An 18,807-nucleotide genomic window follows, 5' to 3' on the forward strand; every position below is an offset into this window, starting at 1 on the left:
CATTGTCTCATTGTGTGTTTACCAGCTTTTTTCTGTTTTCTCGAGAGCAAATTTTTTTTTTTTTTTTAATCTTGAATATTTGCCTGTACAATGCATACAGTGCACATTTGTTTGGGTGCTACTTATTAACTCATTAATTTTTTTTTTTTTTTTTTTTTTTTTTTTTTTTCTTTACATTACCTCGTCCTTATGGAACTACTTTAATTTTCTCTGTCGAAAGAAAAAAAAAAAAAAAAAAAAGAGAAGAGAAGAGAAGTGAATTGTAACAAAGTGCCAAAGAGGAAAGAGGAAAAATGATGAAAAGGCAAAAAAAGAGTATCGTCCTGTTTTGTAATGCACTGCCAAATTGTTAGCGAAAGATTCAAAAAAAAAAAATTATGAAAAAATATCGAGGGTAGGACATGAAAGTATAAAAAATGTGCGAATTAGCATATCGGAAAAATATTCATATTTGTTCTAAAATTGTTCCTTTTAACTATTCCGCTTAATCCATTCCGCTTAATTCATTCCGTCTACCCTTTTCCCACTTATGTACTTTTGAAACGTTAAAGAATCAAATTTGATTGAACCAATTTTTTTTTTTTTTTTTTTTTTTTTTTTTTTGCCTGTGCGATATTTAACCGACTGGTGCTATAATTTATCACCGGGAAATATTAACTTGTGTGTAAAGGTACTTATGCATGCATGTGTGTACATATATGCACATGCGCTTACTTGTGTGAACATCGGTATATATGTGCACGCACATTCTTCACGCACACGCGTGTGCATACATGATCATTTTCTGAGTTGAGACATCTGTATATGTAACTCCCTAACCTTTTTACGATGTTTAAACAACTCAAGTCAAATTTCACCAAAGCGAGCAACGAGCAGTCAGATATTGATGGAAAGAATGCGGGTTCCATGGATTCGGAAAAAGTGTCTATTAAAAAAATAAGAGCAATGTTATATGAGGAGTCAATGCATTTTAGCGAACACAACACATATTATAAGAGTTCAAACCTTCAGAATTATAATAACATAGATGCTTATATGGATAGAATAAAGAAGTCCAATTATGCGAGGAGTTATGAACAAGAGAACATATACAACGAAGCTTTAAATTTATATAATAATAGAAATGTGTATATAAAAAAAAAGTATTTGAACGATTTCTACTCAAACATAAAGAGAAATCTCTACAAGAGTCAATACTTCGGCGATTACGAGGATGATATGGAGCAGGAACAGCACACGGATGGACGGCAGGCACACCAGCAACAGCCGCAACAGCTGGAACAGCTGGAACATCAGGGAGAAAAAGATGAGGGCATAGCAGATAAGGAGCGGAAGGAAGGGGATGATGAGGCGTCTGCATTCTTAGTAGCTAAGGAAAGTATTGTTGAAAGAAAAATATACGAATATCTGTATAAGGAGCGGAAGAGAGAGCAGCTGATGATGTTCAATGAAAAGTATAAAGATCTATTTCGAGGGTCTAGGGGAAATTTGAAAAATGGGAATGAAATGAATGGTAGTCGGAAGATATTACGTCGACACGACAGTGTTTCCTATGCATTTATGATGACAAACAATGGTGGTTATAACAGCGGCAACAATAACATAAGCAATGATATCAGCAGCAATGAGAACAGAGACAATAACAACATAGGTTATAGCAGCATAGGCAATAACACAGGTAATAGTAACATAGGCAATAACAACATAGGCTATAACGGCATAGGCAATAACACAGGTAATAGTAACATAGGCAATAACAATAACACGAATATTCTGGCCGATTTAAGGGAATTGCACAGCATGAGCGATTCGAATAGCTACAAAAGCGAAAAGGAGGAAAATTTTTTGGAAACACTGATAAAGTTAAGATATACGCCTGAGCATATATCTCAACTCAGTGATCTCTTTGAAAATCCAAAGACACTAAAGAAGGTCAATATGAAAATATTAAGATGGCTCGACTATCAATTAATTAATGGTTACTGGTTAGAACGTTTATCATTATTTCTGTTAGGGTTAACTATAGCTATAGGAGTAGGAAACATCGAAACATTTTGGTGTTTAATGTCAACATGGCATGGTGTTATATTCGTTTTGCCATACATTCTTTGTTATTCTTTTGTTTGTCATCCTATATTATCTTTTGAATTATATATAGGACAGTTGGTTAGAGCATCATCTCCATTTATTTTTTATAAGCTTTTAAAACAGTGTGCTTCAGTAGGTTTTCTAATGGTATTAACCTGTTTAATAAATAGTTACATTAACACATACAGGATATCAGCTGAATATTTCATCTATCTGATTAATTCTTTTAAAAGAGAATTACCATGGAAATTAAATCAAAGTGAAATACAGTTTTGCACAAATTTTAAAGATGATTTTCTAAGTTGTCATAAGTATAGACCATTATGTTTGTTTTCTAAAAATACATCTTCTTGTGTACCTAATAGTTTAGGCAAAGCTTTCCTTATTTATCATAATAAATTTTTTCCAAAAAATCGTTTATATGAACATTTATTACATATTGATAATAGTAAAAACTATGTTCATATCTTTTCTAATGGGAATTCTTATATAGACAAAGACACTTTTATATGCTTATTTATTTGTAATTTTCTTGTTACTATATTTCAATTGTGTGGACTCACTCATTTTGCTTTCTCCTCAGCACTCGTACTCCTCTTGATAGGATGCTTGTCCGTCACTCAGTTTGCCTCCATGTTCAACTTGAGCAGCGCTTTCCAGGCTTATTCCCAAGTTCTCAGTAAGATCCCCAGGCGCGTAAGCGCACCAACTGGAGGACAGGCCTATTGGTCTCCCCGCCACTTCATGGATTTTCCTTGCATCTCCATCGCTTTGCATCTCCATCGCTTTGCATCTCCATCGCTTTGCATCTCCACCGCTTTGCATCTCAACCGCTTTGCATCTCAACCGCTTTGCATCTCAACCGCTTTACTTTACCTCCTCCCCCTTTTCAGAGTCGTGGGAATTTTCGTATCTGTATACCTACTCGTCCATTTGGTCCCAGTGCGTCTCCTTCGCCCTTTATGAGTTGTCCATCGGCATGGGGATCTACTCCTCACTAGCCACAAAGACGAGGTAAGGCATGTCTGGTGGTGCATACATATATATACATTAGTATATAGAAATATATGCTTATGTTTGTATGTGTGTGAGTGTGTTTGCGTGGGGATTACTAAACCTGTACATCTTTTCCTTAGTCTTCCGTTACCACCTTTTTTTTTTTTAGTTCGATTTGTTCATCCGAGCAATACATTTATTTGATTTTCTACCCCTTTGCAGAATTGGAACCAATTTGACCCTAGACGGATATGCCATTACCGTGTGGAATTCAATCATTTCCTCCCTTATGTTTTTTTCTGCAGGTTTTTCTCTATTCATTTTGAATATACTCTGTGTGCATTGTCCGTCGATATTTTGCTCATTTTGAATATACTCTTTGTGCATTGTCCGTCGATCTTTTGCTCATTTTGAATATACTCTTTGTGCATTGTCCGTCGATCTTTTGCTCATTTTGAATCTACTCTTTGGGAATTCTTTGATTTCCTAGTCTCTGTCATCGGCTTCATCGCGAAGAGCATAAATTCGAACTTCATGGACATGCTCGAGTTTTCAAGGAAGGACTGCTCGTTCATTCTTTTCCCAGTTGGTTTTACGTATCTTCAGAAGATGGAGGTAAAGAGGGAAAGAGTAAAAAAAAAAAAAAAAAAAAAAAAGAAAAGAGTTGTTTTGCGTTCATATGGCTCCGCGAGCTAACACATGAGCATGTACATAAATGAACATGACTGTACTTATACAATAACCATAAATAAATATGCACATTCCTATACATATACACCCCACCCCTCCCATTACAGAAAACGCTGTGCATGTTGTACTATGGCTCCTACACCATCCTGTCATGTGCTACCCTCGCTATACAATGTGAAGTGCTAGTTATGACTATAAGGGATTTCAAGTTTACGAAAAATGTAAAGAAAAGAACGATAATTTTATCCTTATCACTGTTATTTTTCTTTTCCTCCTTTTTTATTTCGAACATTGATTCGAAGAATGTTATTTGGTTTCTGTCTTTCACTATTTCGGAAAACGGACGAGTGTTCGTTTCTCTTATGATATGCATCATACTGGGATGGCTCTATAATATCGAAGCACAGTTTAAGGGTCTGACAACCAGAAGTAAGGATATACGAAGGTGTATACATACAAATGTGTATACATACAAATGTGTATACATACAAATGTGTGTATATACAAATGTGTGTATATACAAATGTGTGTATATACAAATGTGTGTATCTGTGTACGCCCATGTATGAGTGTTTTGAGGGCCTACCATTATCCCCCATTTATAAACGTGCATATATATATATTTTTTTTTTGTCTAAAATGACGAAAGAGCACCTCTGTAATGTTTTTCAAAATAATGAGAATATCACTTTTGTTTGTATCATCGAGAAATGAACTTCGACAGATTCAATCTGTTGGAAGCTTCTTGCTCTACCAAGTGGAGTGATCGAAAAGTTATTCAGAGAGCACCCTGAAATTACACCCATATTGTCACTCATCATTTCACGTATTTCACTTAACAGGTGTTCTAACATTCAACATTACCTACTGGACCTTGAACTTGTTCTTCAGCCTTTTATTCAATTACTTACCTTATCATGTTTATGTTTTATATATGATTAGACTAGCTATATTTCTAGTAAGTACTCTAGTTGCACTGCTAGTTTTAAAAATGGAGGTTGCTCAGAAGAAAGGACAGTTGGAGCATATTTACAATAAACTTACTTATAAGGTATAAAAAAAAAAAAATAAAAAAAAAATGAGCAAATATGTATTATAATAACAAGAGATACGTATAGCCAGTTTTGCACCAAAAGGAAAGATTTCTAACCGTATTTGTTGTATCATTATTTTTTCTAAAATAATGATAAAATTTATGTTTTAATTTTATGTTTATAAGAATCTCTTTTACATTGTGTATATTTTTTCATTTTAATTTTCCTCATTTGCCCCTTACATCTTGCACCTTCTGCCTTTCACCTGTACCCCTTACACCTTACGCCTTATACCTTTCCTCCTTTATTTATTTTATTATTTTATTATTTTATTATTTTATTATTTTATTTTTTTTTTTTTTTTAATGTAGAAACTTTTGTATGTGTTATACTTGGGGAATATTGAGGTCCTACGAAAGGAACTACAGCGAATCATAAGTGGAACCTTATTTATGGGAAGTATATCAATAATGTGGTCTATTTGTATAAAGTATATAGGGACCTCTATCTTACTTTCTGCTTTTATCGAATTTGCTGATGGTATTTTTTACAGTAATGAATTAAGGCGTAAGGTCAAAATTATACCAAAGGGTTGGATTATTTTTTCCATTTTGTTTTGGGTCTTCACCTTCCTCCTTTTGTTCCTTTTCCCGTTTTTTGCGAATGTAAGAAATGCCCGCGGAGAGGCCCTGAGCAGATGGATGCATGTACGAACATGTACCAATGCGCAGTGGCTGCACACGAATTTGTGCTGATCGTACACTAATCTGTAGTAAATGCAAACCTATTTGCGCCCTTTTTTACAGGTATTCGAAAGGTTGTGCACCTATGAGGACTACTTTGCGGATTTCTCTTTGCTGCCATCGAAACCTTTAAAGGAAACCCAGAACTTCAACATTCTCATGTATTTTTATGAATTTAGAAAATTTAAGGACACAAAAAAAGCAAAAAAGAAAAAAATATCAATTAATTAGGATTGTGCTTATATCAACATATATATATATATATATATATATATATATACAAGTGTATACGTACATGTGAGCATTTGAAGAGACTTTCTCTACTATCCCTTAAGAAATAATTTTTTTTTTTTTTTTTTTTTTACAAGTACTACGAGTATAAATAAAACATTCATTAAAACTTACATAAAAAATGAATTGAAAGAATGTGTAATTGACTATTTTTGTAGTTTCTGACGTGAATTTTTCATAATATCCGTATCACTACTTTTTTTGTCTTTTCTTTTTTCTTTTTTCTTTTTTCTTTTTCCTTTTTCCTTTTTCCTTTTTCCTTTTTCCTTTTTTTTTTTTTTTTTTAATTCCGGCAGTTCACCCCCCCCAGATTGGCTCTGTTTTATTTTGTTTACCCTTTTGATGTGGTTCTTTTTTTTTTTTTTTTTTTTTTTTTTTTTTTTTTTTTTTTTTTTTTTTTTTTTTTTTTTTTTTTTTTTTTGTGCAATTTTTGTGAATTTAAGAAGTTTTTACTAGACAACGAATGAATATTATAACAAGGTAATTAATTTTAATATCTTAATGATCTGTTCTGCATTTAGATAGGGGGAAAATACCCTTCCCCAAAGGTAAATTATACAGATGAAAATTATGTCCATTAAGTCATGTGTATGTATTTATATATGCATACAAAGAAACGAAATTTAAATATAAATTTCTAAATGGTTGAACTGCATGTGTTGATAGATGGGTACATCCAAACTAACCTTAGTCAAATGTAGAATTAAACAAAAAAAAAATTTGGACAAGTGAGGGTGGCCAAACTTCTACAGTAGTGAAGTATATGGCACGTGTACACACACATACGTACATACATATATACATATATATATATATATATATGAGCATATTTAAGAATATACATGTGTACATTCGTACATATGTTTATTCGTGAAAAACCTGACAAGTGTTGTAAGCGCAATTTATTTATTTGTTTTTTATTTTGGCAAAAATGGAACTACATTTTAAAAATATTTCTTACGTAATCAGTTTCGACAATTTTATTTTTACTGCCATATTTGCTGCTATATTTGCTGCTATATTTGATATCATTTTTATTTCCATTTTCACTAAACTTTTGTCTATATTTTTGTGGACGGTTAATGAAGCGAATAACTGATATAATGTAGCACGTTCTGTTTTCATCTTTTTTAAAATTCTAAATATTCTTGAACGTGCCTTGAGATATATATAGCTATATATATTTTTTTTTTTTTTTTTTTGGCTAGCTCAGAAGCCATATTTAAAAGCCTTTGTCATTCTAATGGTCGGTAGTAAAAATCTTTTCCCCAAAAGATTATACATTCCTTTTGTACACTATGAAAGAAAACGCTGACAACAAAGTTCTAATATAAACTTATTTGCGTGTGTAAATGTAATACTCATTCGCTCACTAATATATTTGACTATTCGCATGATTTCCTAATTTTATTTCCATTTTATTTACCTGAACAAGTCAGCACGCGCTTTTCTAGGCTGGACAACAGACATATACGCTTCACAAAAACACAGATTTTTCCAAGTTTATCAGCATTCCGTTGTATATGTGTGTGTGTACAGTTCTACGCATATATTTTCACCCTTGTACCCATCTTCACTTTGCTAAATTTTGCGTTCATTCAATTTTGCTTTTCTTAAGCTGCTCTTTTTTTTTTACCGTACATACGTACGCGTGTACATGTACATATATATATATATATATATATATATATATATATATATATATATACATGTGTGTGCGTGTGTGTGTATACATATTATATGCATACTTTCCCCGTATCCGCGTACACTTTTGAACGCATTTCCTTGTAAGCATTTTCCCTTTCTAATAAACTCAACAAACAGCTGTAAAACGTTACAAACCTATGTGTGTGTACAGGAAAAAAAAAAAAAAAAAGAAATTTATTTTACCCTTTTAAATTTAAGTATTCATTTATATGCGCGTACGTTATTTTTATTTTCTGTGCAAATTAAAATTTTAGGAATCCCTCAGAGCTGATTGCCTATAAATGTAAGTGGATGAAGTAGATACACATATGTGTGCAAATAAATGAATAAAAAAAAAAAAAAAAAATATATATATATATGTATGTATATATGACCACGCTACTTGTACACATTATTTACACACATGCACACATGCAGAGAAGGACGAAAAGGGCAATACCAAATTTTGCCAAAACGCCAAAAAGGAAAGAGAACACCCAAGCAAAATGAATGTGAGTATTACAGTAAAGGGAAGTTTGTTGTCTAGCTCGAGTAGCGAAATGGGCAGGTATCCACAGAAAAGAAGTGGAGCTAGTGCATTATATAAAACCAAATTAAAAAAAGAAAATTCAGATAAGAGGAAAATAAAAAATATAGTAAAAAAAGAAAATAAGAGTGGAAGTAAAAAACTAACTGATTCTTCTTCACTCATGTCTTTTGAAAAAAGAAATAGCATAAAACATTTTAAAGAAATTATGAATAACGAAAGGGAAGAAATAGCTAAAAAAAATAAAATTTCACAAAGAAATATTATTACTAATAAATACAATTTAAAAAAACCCAGTTCGTATAAATCAAGTATTATAAATAGACTCGATTCGAAAAATACATTTAATGACAGTAGCTCGAAGAATTCTGAAAAAAAGAAAACTTATGTACACCAAGGTACTGGCAGCAAGTTGGTAAAAAATATTACAAAATTAAATGAACAGTCAGAAGACATGAAAAAAAGTCTACATGGTTTTTCAAATAAAACTCCAAATAAAACTCCAAATAAAACTCCAAATAATACTCCAAATAATACTCCAAATAATACTCCAAATATTGCTCCAAATATTGCTCCAAATATTGCTCCAAATATTGCTCCAAATAATGCTCCAAATAATGCCCCAAATATTATTAATCTAAGAAAAAATAAAACAAATGCTTCACCAGATTTAAACTCAGCTGCAAATAAAAAAAATTACAAGCTAGGAAAATTCTTAACACAGTCAGAAAAATTCATAAAAAAAAAAAAAAACAAAATAATCAAAAATTTTGTTGGCTTAAAAAAAAATATGGATATAACAAAAGATGGTAATATAGGAAGGTTAGACAAGGAAGGCAGTACGCAAAACGAAGGAGGAAAAAAAAAAAAAAAAGAAACAAAGCCAGGAGAAACAGCAACAGCAACAGCAACAACAGAAACAAAAACAGAAACAGAAACAGAAACAACGGGGTGATAGCATGCTCTCGCACGATCAGTACAACGATGGAGCGACATCATCGCCAGAAAAAAATGATGAGCTGTCGAAACTGCGAAGGAGTGAAGAAGCAAAGGAGCAAATGAACAAAAGGGATAGAACTAATGATGATGATCATGAGAACGAAAAGGAGCAAATGCAAAAAGAACAAAAGCAACGTGAAGAAACATCTAGCTATGGTAACCCATATACATTCAGGGGGGATGTTAAGGATCCTTATTTTACAAAAGGGGTGTATGAAGACTCTAATGACATATTTAAAGGAGAACAACAGTGTTATAATGGAATTAAAATAACCAAGAGTTTATTACCAGGTTACAAAAGCGTAACATTTGATGGAATAAATAAAGATGAAAAAGAAAATTGTTTTACCACTTCGACAAATAATTTTAAACAAAATAAAATGTTTACACCCAACAGCTTTTATCCTGCATATAATTACATTCCTCATCCGAATAATAATATTATAAATAATGCATTTTATTTAAGAAACCATGTAATTTTAAACAATTCTTTATATACATCCTCAGATACAACACGTGGTAGCATATATCATCAGTACAACATTGCTGTTGCATATCCTTACGGTGTTCCTTTCATCAATCTTAAAAGCGAAAAGAATAACAAGACCACATGGAGGTGGCAAGACGATAACAAAAACGTAGCGAAAGGGTACGAAGGGGTAACAAATTAACACAATTATGGAATTACTCAGTTTGGATTCCCGCAAATGATATGTTCGAAATTTTTCCATTATGTCATTTTTTCATTTTGCCATTTTGCCATTTTGCCATTTTGTTTTTCCGCTATTAGCTAGCGATGAGCAGACTAACGTACTTTACTCCTCGTTTTTTAGAGCAACTTGCCTGATTTCCATTTTGCCCGTTTCGCTAACGTGAACGCTGATAAGCACATTCATTTTATACTTTTTTTTGTTTTTATTTTATTTTTATTTATCGTTTTTTCTCTTTTGAAGAACATTGCAAAATGGAGGGGCCTTTTCAATTCTGCTGCTCCAAAGAACGCACCACTACTACTTTTGTTTAAAAAAAAAAAAAAAAAGGCCCATATATGTGCACATCTGCATATATATAAATGTACGCCCAAATACTGCAAGACTTTTTTTCTCTTTATTTTGCCTTATTTTTTCCACATATATATAAACATGCGTACATATAATACTGCCCTTTTATGAAATTGCACAGTTGTTATGTATGCTCTCCAAACTTTTTACCTTAAAGAATTTTGATTTTTCCCTTTTTATTTCATTTATTTTGTTCGCTTTATCTTTTTTAAATGCTATTCTTTTTTTTTTTTTTTATGTACTAGGAATGTATGCCTCTCTATATCATGCATGCTCGTACGCATGTATCATGTATATATTCATATGCATACATTCATATATATATATATATATATATATATATATATAATATGTGCAAACGTATTCCATTTTTTTTTTTTTTTTTAAACCTTTGGCTATGTTTTGCCTGAACTGTTCAGGATGTAGGGATGAAAAATGAAAAATAATACGAGCACACGCATTGTTATAATTCTGTAATTACCATCATTCCTGTAGCACTACTGTGTATGTTACTTCATAAACTATTGCTCCTACTAATTGCCAACAATGCCATATATGCGCTACCGACACTACAATATGACTGACTGTGAATTCGCATCTCCTACTTTACACAAATTCTCATGTTTTAGTGTTTGTCCATACCAATATAAATGGGGGAAAAGTTTGAATGAAAAACTCCGTTTTGCAATTTTTTAAACCCTGAAAAACAAAAAAAAAAAAAAAAGGAAAGAACGAATATCAAATTTAATAGCTTTCTTTCTTTCTTTCTTTCTTTTTTTTTTTTTTTTTTTTTTTTTTTTTTTTTTTTCTGCACCGCCCTATTTCCCTATAACCAAATTTTTGGTCTCCTTTTATTTGAAATATTAAACGAAAAAAAAGCGTACAATATTTCATTACCATATATACTATCAGTAGCGTATAGTAAAAGGAAAATTTAATATCCTCAAATATTTACAAAGTAATGAAAATGTATTTTAAAATTTTTTATGAGAAATTTAAAAATGAGTTTACCTACCTCCGGGAAGAAAATGAAGAGTTACCTGACCTCTTAACGTGTGACAAGCCAAATTCGATGGTTAAAGAAGGGAAAAAAAAAAAAAAAAATAGGGAAATAATAAAATAAGGAAATAATAAAATAAGGAAATAATAAAATAAGGAAATAATAAAATAAGGAAATAATAAAATAAGGAAATAATAAAATAAAGAAATAATAAAATAAAGAAATAATAAAATAAAAAAATAATATAATGGAGAAATACAGTAATATAATGAAATTCAGTATAATGTAAAAAAATAGTCAAATAAAAAAATAATGTGAAAGAACATCAAAAATGAGCAGCATGCGAGGAAGTACTGAAGGCAGTTTATCACCTTAAGCCCACCGCACACACCTATAGGTTGTAGTGCTATGGTGATATGCGCTCCTATAACAATCTTCTAAACTTGTTTTCATTTTTTCCTTTTATGTAGGAAAATGATACAATAGTTCGAAGGATACCAAAAGTAATTCTGCAGCGGGTTGAAGAACAGAACGCAGAGTACACGAAAGAAAATAATATTCATGTGAAAGTAGAAAAAGTGAGAAACATGTTTATTAACGCAAATAAGTGTACATATGAAATGATAAAATGTAAGATGGATGGGAAATTTTGGAATTTTTTATTATCCCATTATATTGAAAAAGACATAAAAATCTCGAGTAATTCTTGGCTTTTTAATGAGTATTATTTTTACCAATATATAAATTGTGCTTATGATTTTGAAAATTCCAATTATGATGTTTTTCAATATGAAAAAAATGATTCAATAAATTGTAACAGACCAGTAATAGAAGAAATATGTACATGTGCAAAGAGGTTAATCGAGATATATAATAGAAATGAAGAAAAAAAAATTTTTTGTATCTTTTTTTATTTTGCATTATGGTCAAATCAATTTGATCTCAGTTGGAACCCCACGAAAAACAAAACAGAACAACATAAGACGGATGAAAAGGACATAAAGAACAAAACGTTAAGGGAAAAACAATTTTACTTCAATGTAGATAATATTGACAAACTGCACAATAGTTTTTATTTGGAAAATATACTATCTAATGATGTAGATGATCTTTACAAAGATATAGCTACACCGGTATAGAATGAACTGGCATAATACTTTTCTAAGCATGCCTACATTTTTTTGCCATTCCTTTTCCTTCTTGCGTCCATATATATATATATATATATACGTATGGAAAAAACCGATTAAATATACAGATAACTCATATAAAAGGTGCGTATTTCTACTTGATCAGGCCATGAAATGGAAAAGGTTCGACATAGTTTTAGACAACATGGGTGTTGAGTTCATAACGGACTTATGCCTTTTATATTTTCTAACTCGTTACTTTGACGCAGTTACTATTCACGTGAAGAAATGCCCGCTCTTTGTATCAGACACAATGGCAAAGGATGTTCATTACGCGCTAGATCGTCTATGTTCCGATGAACGGGTAGGATGGAACACAAAAATGGGAAGAGCTTGTACAGATAGACTTGTCATGTTCGTGTAGTGATTAGCGCGGTAGTTTTCCAAACTGCTTCTAACGTTATTCATACCTTTCCATGCAACGCTTGCTACGCTAACTGCACACCTTCCGCGTACTTCTATTACACAAGTGTCCATTTAACAGTACTTTATTAAAACAATAAAATTTATTTTTATTTTAAAATTTCTTACAGTACCCCAACACGGTGTTTATGGCCAAAATGTGGAAGGAGTTAATAAACGCGCAGAAGTGGAAAATTAGGGTAAAGGGCCAAAAAATAAAATAAAAAATAAAAAAATAGATTCAATTTGTACATATTGAAGCTATTTTTTCCCTCGCTTCTATTACTAATGGTATACGCTTCTTATTTTAATTTTTTTTTTTTTTTTTTTTTTAATCGAAAGGATGATATATACTGGAATATGCCCCTGCCATATTGGGTTATGTCTACGAGTTTACTGGATGAGCTAAAACAAAGTAATTTCGTTTGTTTCAAGGGTGATGCAAATTATAGGAGGTGCTTAGGAGATTTAAACTTCAACTTTTCGGAACCCCACAAAAATGTATTGGGTTATTTTCCCTTCAGAGTTATCGCGTTACGCTGTTTGAAGTCCCCCTTGTGGTAAATCATAAAATATAGGCCAAAAATGAATGAAAAATGAATACAAAATGAGCCAAAAACGAATCTAGAACGAAATATACTTTCATGTATACTTGCACATATGCCTTATTTCCATCATTAAGATGATACTACACGGCAAACATTTTTTTCCTTTTTTTCTTTTTCGATCTCCTATAGTTGCGGCGTTGAAAAAAGCATTGTTGAGGAGTTGAATAAAAGAAGCAGCGACTGGAGTAACTACGGCGAGTAAGTGAAATAACAAAAAAAAAAAAAAAAAAAAAAAAAAAAGCAGCTAAATATAATAAAATGTAGTTAAATGAAGTAGATAAACTTAGGTTACTTTGATGCCTGTGATACCCACCATATATCACGTTACTACACATTATATCATGGCATATCACACCATACCACATCTTATTTTTTTTTTTCTTTATCCTTTCAGATATGCCATTTTGCAGTACTTTTCACCCTAATAGGTTCACCCACTGAGTGAGAGTCCTTAAGCTTAATTGTAAAGGGACATAATTGTGGTAAATAAAAAAAAAAAAAAAAAAAAAAAAAAAAAAAAAAATTAACCATCTTGGGTATACTATAAGTTGTGAAGGAATAATTAAAATCATCACAGCTACAGCTACAGCTGTTATGTTGTCTCACGGTATTATTTTTATTTTATTTTATTTTAAATGCATGTTTGCTTGTGTAGAATAACTATAGTTGCAATCCTACAGCGTTACAAAAAAGAAAAAAATATTAATGAATATATAAATAAATATGCAAAAATAATATATGGGGCTTAACAGTGGCTATGAATTTAAAAAAAAAAAAAAAAATTAAGGCAGAGCTTCTTAATTTTTTGGAATTAATAAAACGTTGGCGAAACATTCGACTGCCTTCTTTTCTCCTATTACGCCTAACTTTTCGTGGGTTTTTCCTGCACAGTAGTATAACAAATTATAACATATGTGTGCACTTACAAGTTCATACGAACATATATTCATGTATACATATATAAGTACACACATGTGGAAGAAGGGTGCACTTATGCTGCTTTTAAAAACAAACGGATTAAACGAATCATTTCTTTTAAGCATTACGTGGCTCATGTTTTCAGCTTATATATTTTATTTTTATTTTTATTTTTTTTCAACAACTTTACTTACCTTTTATATTTATTTGGGACTCATCAATTTGCAATAAGGATGATATATTTTTTATAATTGTATGTCTGATGGGATATATTTTTGGAATTTCTGCTATAACATTAACGTCTATATTTGCAATCGCGTATTTTTTTTTATGTAGTAATAGTCTTACATATCTTAAAAAGGATGCAGAATTTTTATTTTGATAATTTTGTTCTTTATCAGGAAATAAGGTGCCTATATCCAAAGAACCTAGGGCTCCTAAAATTGAATCTACAATAGAATGATATATTATATCTCCATCACTATGAGACCGAACGAAAATATTTTTTATTTTTACACCACCTATGGTTAATATTTTGAAATTCTGCTCGCACGTATTTTTTTTAACCCACTTCAAAGCATAACCCTCCTTATGAATAGCTAACTCGTGTGCACAATTAACCCCATGTTGAGCATCAAATTCGCTGTTATCCTTTCCCCCGTGTTGAGCAGCAAATTCGTTCTTAGTACTGCCCCCATTTTGAATATTCAACTCATCCTCACCTTCTGTATGTACTTTAATTTGATGAATATCATATCCTTGACCAATTCTTATACCATCATAAGAAAATACCCCAAAGGTTGTTTTTGTTTTTGTTTTTGTTTTTGTTTTTTGTAATATTGCTACTATATCAACTTTATTTTTCCTACAAATGAGAAAGGAGCACCTCGTGATATTATTTATTTTTTTTATAAATTCTTTTCCTTCTGATTGTGTTAAAATAAAGAAATAGTAACAACACATAAGCAGCGCGGCATAGTTATATGCCCTTGAAAAAAAAATATATGAACGGTTCATGCAAAATGGGTTATAAAAAAAAAAAAAAAAAAAAAAGTGACTAAGTAGTGACGTGGTGACTAGGTAATGTGACGAATTAATTATGCATGGTCAGGACGTTATAAAAGTAAAATTAATTTATTACGCCATAATGCATAGTAGCAAAAAAAGCGTGGTAAATTAAAGGGAAAAATTTAGAAAATGAAAATTTAACCCAACATGATTATATTCGTGGGTGACAGAATGTATACATACATATATATTCGTGTTAACTGCTTCGTAAAAACAAAAATTTTCTGATATCTAATTTTTTTTCGTCCCTGTGGGTAGTTTTATCTAACCTGATGAAGCTCCATTTTAACGTTCATATATAAATATATAAATATATATATATAAATTTATATATATATATATATATGTACATATATGTACATATATGTACATGTATGCATATATATGCATATATATAAATTTATATTTATATATTTATTCTTTTTATTTGTATATGTACCGATGTATTTTCCACAAGTAATGCTCTTAAAATATAAACTGAAATGTTTAATTATGTAGGACTTCAAAAAAAAAAAAAAAAATGCATATGTACATATATATACATGTACATGCATACATACATGCATACATACATACATACGTACGTACGTACGTACATATTACATGCATATTCATTTGTAGGGTTATAATTTCCACCTAATTTAATTATTATCTGATTTAATTATCATCGAAGTTGCCACAAGACTTTTTTAAAATGTCGAACTATAGGGCTCCTTTGCCCCATTACAATTTTAGGAGTAAAACAGAAAAGATCGATGAAGAATTCCTTAAGAGCGGAATATTTAAAAGAATAAACAGTCGTGAGAATAATGAAATAAGAGACATGTGTAAGGATCCGTACATAAAAACCCACATACATAAATGCGTACATATAAATATGCATGCAAATATAAGGGTGTCCTTCGACATAACAATACATTTACATACATTTACATACATATACATACATATACATACATTTACATACATTTACATACATTTACATACATATACATATAACGCATTTTTCCTGTTAGTTATAAAATTAGGAGAGGATGGGTATTCGGACGCTTCTTGTTTTTACTCCTTAGGAAATACAAAAGTTTTAACCTTAATGTAAGTTTTTAAGCTATATTTGTAGTTCCCTATTATGATTATGTGCAGGGCAGTTCGGATATGTGGAGCTCGCGCATTTAGTCCTGCACATTTTTTCCCGTACCTTTCTGCGCATACATTGTTACCTGCACATTCATATACACATACATCGTTCGAGGCTTTCCCTTTCCCCTTTGCTTTTACATTTTTTCATTTTACATTTTGAAGATATGGACCTAAGCCTGACTCGAAGAATGCAACTTATGATAAGGGAAAAGTTTTTTTAGAAATTAAAAGTCTGAGTATGAATGCTTTTGGGACAACCGATAAGGTGAATATATACATATACATATATATATATATATATATATTTTTTTTTTTTTTTTTTTTTTTTTTTTTTAAACCAATTTTGCATGAAATGTTCATATTTTTTTAACAGTTGCAATTATTCCAAATGCACATCATGATCCATTTGTGGAGATGTTATAATTTTTTTTTTTTTTTTTTTTTTCTTTTCACTAGAGTGATGAAGACATAAAAAATTTGTTAATAGAGTGTATATCAAGCATTATCTTGTTAGAAAGGTACCCGCAATGTTCTATTAATATAAGATGTTTAATAGTTCAGAATGATGGAGGTACCATTAAAAATTTGTATTAACGTGCAAGTGGAACATTTCCCCAATGTATGTTTGTTATATATATATATTATATATATATATATATAATATATATATATACTGCATATAAATGAATGAGAACACACATAAATGTGAGCACATATATTAGCACGTGAGTGTGTAAACGCGTGAGAATATAAACGCATGAACAAAAAAAAAAAAAAAAAATTAAATGCTTACCATTTAACACTTCTTACATTTGAAGGATGTCTAAGTGCCACCTTAACGTGCATATCTCTTGCTTTGACCAAAGCCCAAATACAAATGCGGGACCTTATAATATCTATAAATATAGTACGCAAAAGAGAAACGCTACGAATACGCACACATACAAACGCATATAAGTATGTGTGTTAATGTGTGTGTATATACGTGTATCTGTATCTGTATGTGTGTGCGCTCGTACGTCTTTCCCTGGATAGCCATGACAATAATGACCTATTAATTTTTTTTTTTTTTTTTTTTTTTTTTGATGAAGAATTCTTTAATATGTCCAAACACAAGAAGAGTTTTTCACCTTGTGGACCTCGATGCATTAGTAATACGAAAGATAAACTGTATTATAATTGTAACTGCAATTGCATTTATAATTGTAACTGCAATTGCATTTATAATTGTAACCGCAGTTGCATTTATAATTGTAACCGCAGTTGCATTTATAATTGTAACCGCAGTTGCATTTATAATTGTAACCTCAGTTGCATTTATAATTGTAACCTCAGTTGCATTTATAATTGTAACCGCAATTGTAATTATAATTGTAATCACTGTTAATGCTATTTCATATTTTTTTATTTATTTTGCACGTACACAATTTTTTTTTTTTTTTTTTTAAATCTAACAAACAATATATGTATTTATGTGCAGGAGGAAAAATACTATGGGAGCAAATGCCAAATGAACACAATAACTCTGGGTATTTGCTTAAATTTAAGGACTGTTTGCTTTTTTCATGGAACGGGTAGTTTCTTTAATGACAAAAATTTAGCGCAGGTAAAGAAAAACAAATTTTTAGAATTAAACAAGCAAAATTTTGAAGTCTTTTTTTTTTTTTTTTTTTTTTATAATTATTATTATTTCCTGTGTGTTGATATACACGTGCATACGCGTATGTACATGTACATGTGCATGTTTGCGTGCGTGCGTGCGTGCTTATATATACATATCTGTTTATACATACAACAACGAACCTTCTTCCATATCTTTTTCAGATAATTGGTTATGCTGAATCTGCGTGTAGGTCATTAGGATGTGAAATAAAAAAAACTTTAAAAAATTGCATTCTAAAAAAGAAAGAGTCCTTATCTCCTTGAACAACTTTTATCCTATTTTTTGCTCCGTTCTCATTAATGATGAAAAGAGGTTAAAAAAGTTTACTTGTTTCAAAGGGTGGTTATAAAGCGTATAATGTATTTACGTATATGCCCGTTTTTCGAAATGGTACAATAAATTTTTCGACCATTCATAGATAGATCCTCTTCCTTTGCCCTTGCCTCTTTCCTTGCTTTTTTTTGTGTTACTAACGTATATGTTTTAACTGTTCAGTATTTACTTGTATTTTTTTTTTCGTCCATTTTTTTACACAAATAAATTTCGGTTTTTCGTGTGCTTTCGGGATATTGTAAATATTCAAGTATTCAAGTATTCAAATATACAAATTTCCAAATTTTCATTTTCAAATATTCAAATTTTTCAAATATTCAAATTTTCAGAATTTTCAGAATTTTCAAATT

The 18,807-nt window shown here is 30.8% G+C and overlaps 5 protein-coding genes across 5 annotated transcripts; 4 read left to right on the forward strand and 1 right to left on the reverse strand.

Moving 5' to 3' along the window:
- Positions 1–828: 828 nt before the first annotated feature.
- MKS88_001163 (transporter) lies at positions 829–5,782 on the forward strand (the record flags this gene model as incomplete). The annotated part of the gene is made up of 8 exons (XM_067219823.1): positions 829–2,767; positions 2,982–3,102; positions 3,307–3,389; positions 3,575–3,699; positions 3,882–4,203; positions 4,617–4,825; positions 5,180–5,380; positions 5,615–5,782. The coding sequence occupies 8 exons, from the start codon at positions 829–831 to the stop codon at positions 5,780–5,782; spliced, it is 3,168 nt and encodes a 1,055-aa protein (XP_067075091.1).
- A 2,252-nt stretch (positions 5,783–8,034) lies between these two features.
- MKS88_001164 (uncharacterized protein) lies at positions 8,035–9,745 on the forward strand (the record flags this gene model as incomplete). The annotated part of the gene is made up of 2 exons (XM_067219824.1): positions 8,035–8,897; positions 8,959–9,745. 2 exons carry the CDS (start codon positions 8,035–8,037, stop codon positions 9,743–9,745), a joined length of 1,650 nt encoding a protein of 549 aa, XP_067075092.1.
- A 1,351-nt stretch (positions 9,746–11,096) lies between these two features.
- Positions 11,097–13,760, forward strand: MKS88_001165 (uncharacterized protein; the record flags this gene model as incomplete). Its single annotated transcript, XM_067219825.1, has 7 exons — positions 11,097–11,210; positions 11,606–12,268; positions 12,432–12,629; positions 12,859–12,927; positions 13,070–13,287; positions 13,465–13,533; positions 13,730–13,760. The coding sequence occupies 7 exons, from the start codon at positions 11,097–11,099 to the stop codon at positions 13,758–13,760; spliced, it is 1,362 nt and encodes a 453-aa protein (XP_067075093.1).
- Positions 13,761–13,961: 201 nt separating this feature from the next.
- Positions 13,962–15,216, reverse strand: MKS88_001166 (2C-methyl-D-erythritol 2; the record flags this gene model as incomplete). The annotated part of the gene is made up of 3 exons (XM_067219826.1): positions 13,962–14,009; positions 14,157–14,218; positions 14,448–15,216. The coding sequence occupies 3 exons, from the start codon at positions 15,214–15,216 to the stop codon at positions 13,962–13,964; spliced, it is 879 nt and encodes a 292-aa protein (XP_067075094.1).
- Positions 15,217–16,015: 799 nt separating this feature from the next.
- On the forward strand, positions 16,016–17,848 carry MKS88_001167 (exosome complex component MTR3; the record flags this gene model as incomplete). Its single annotated transcript, XM_067219827.1, has 5 exons — positions 16,016–16,148; positions 16,338–16,416; positions 16,624–16,726; positions 16,918–17,032; positions 17,553–17,848. 5 exons carry the CDS (start codon positions 16,016–16,018, stop codon positions 17,846–17,848), a joined length of 726 nt encoding a protein of 241 aa, XP_067075095.1.
- Positions 17,849–18,807: the final 959 nt, after the last annotated feature.

The sequence above is a fragment of the Plasmodium brasilianum genome, chromosome 4, assembly GCF_023973825.1.
Source record: "Plasmodium brasilianum strain Bolivian I chromosome 4, whole genome shotgun sequence".
In the NCBI taxonomy this organism is placed as follows: Eukaryota; Apicomplexa; class Aconoidasida; order Haemosporida; family Plasmodiidae; genus Plasmodium; species Plasmodium brasilianum.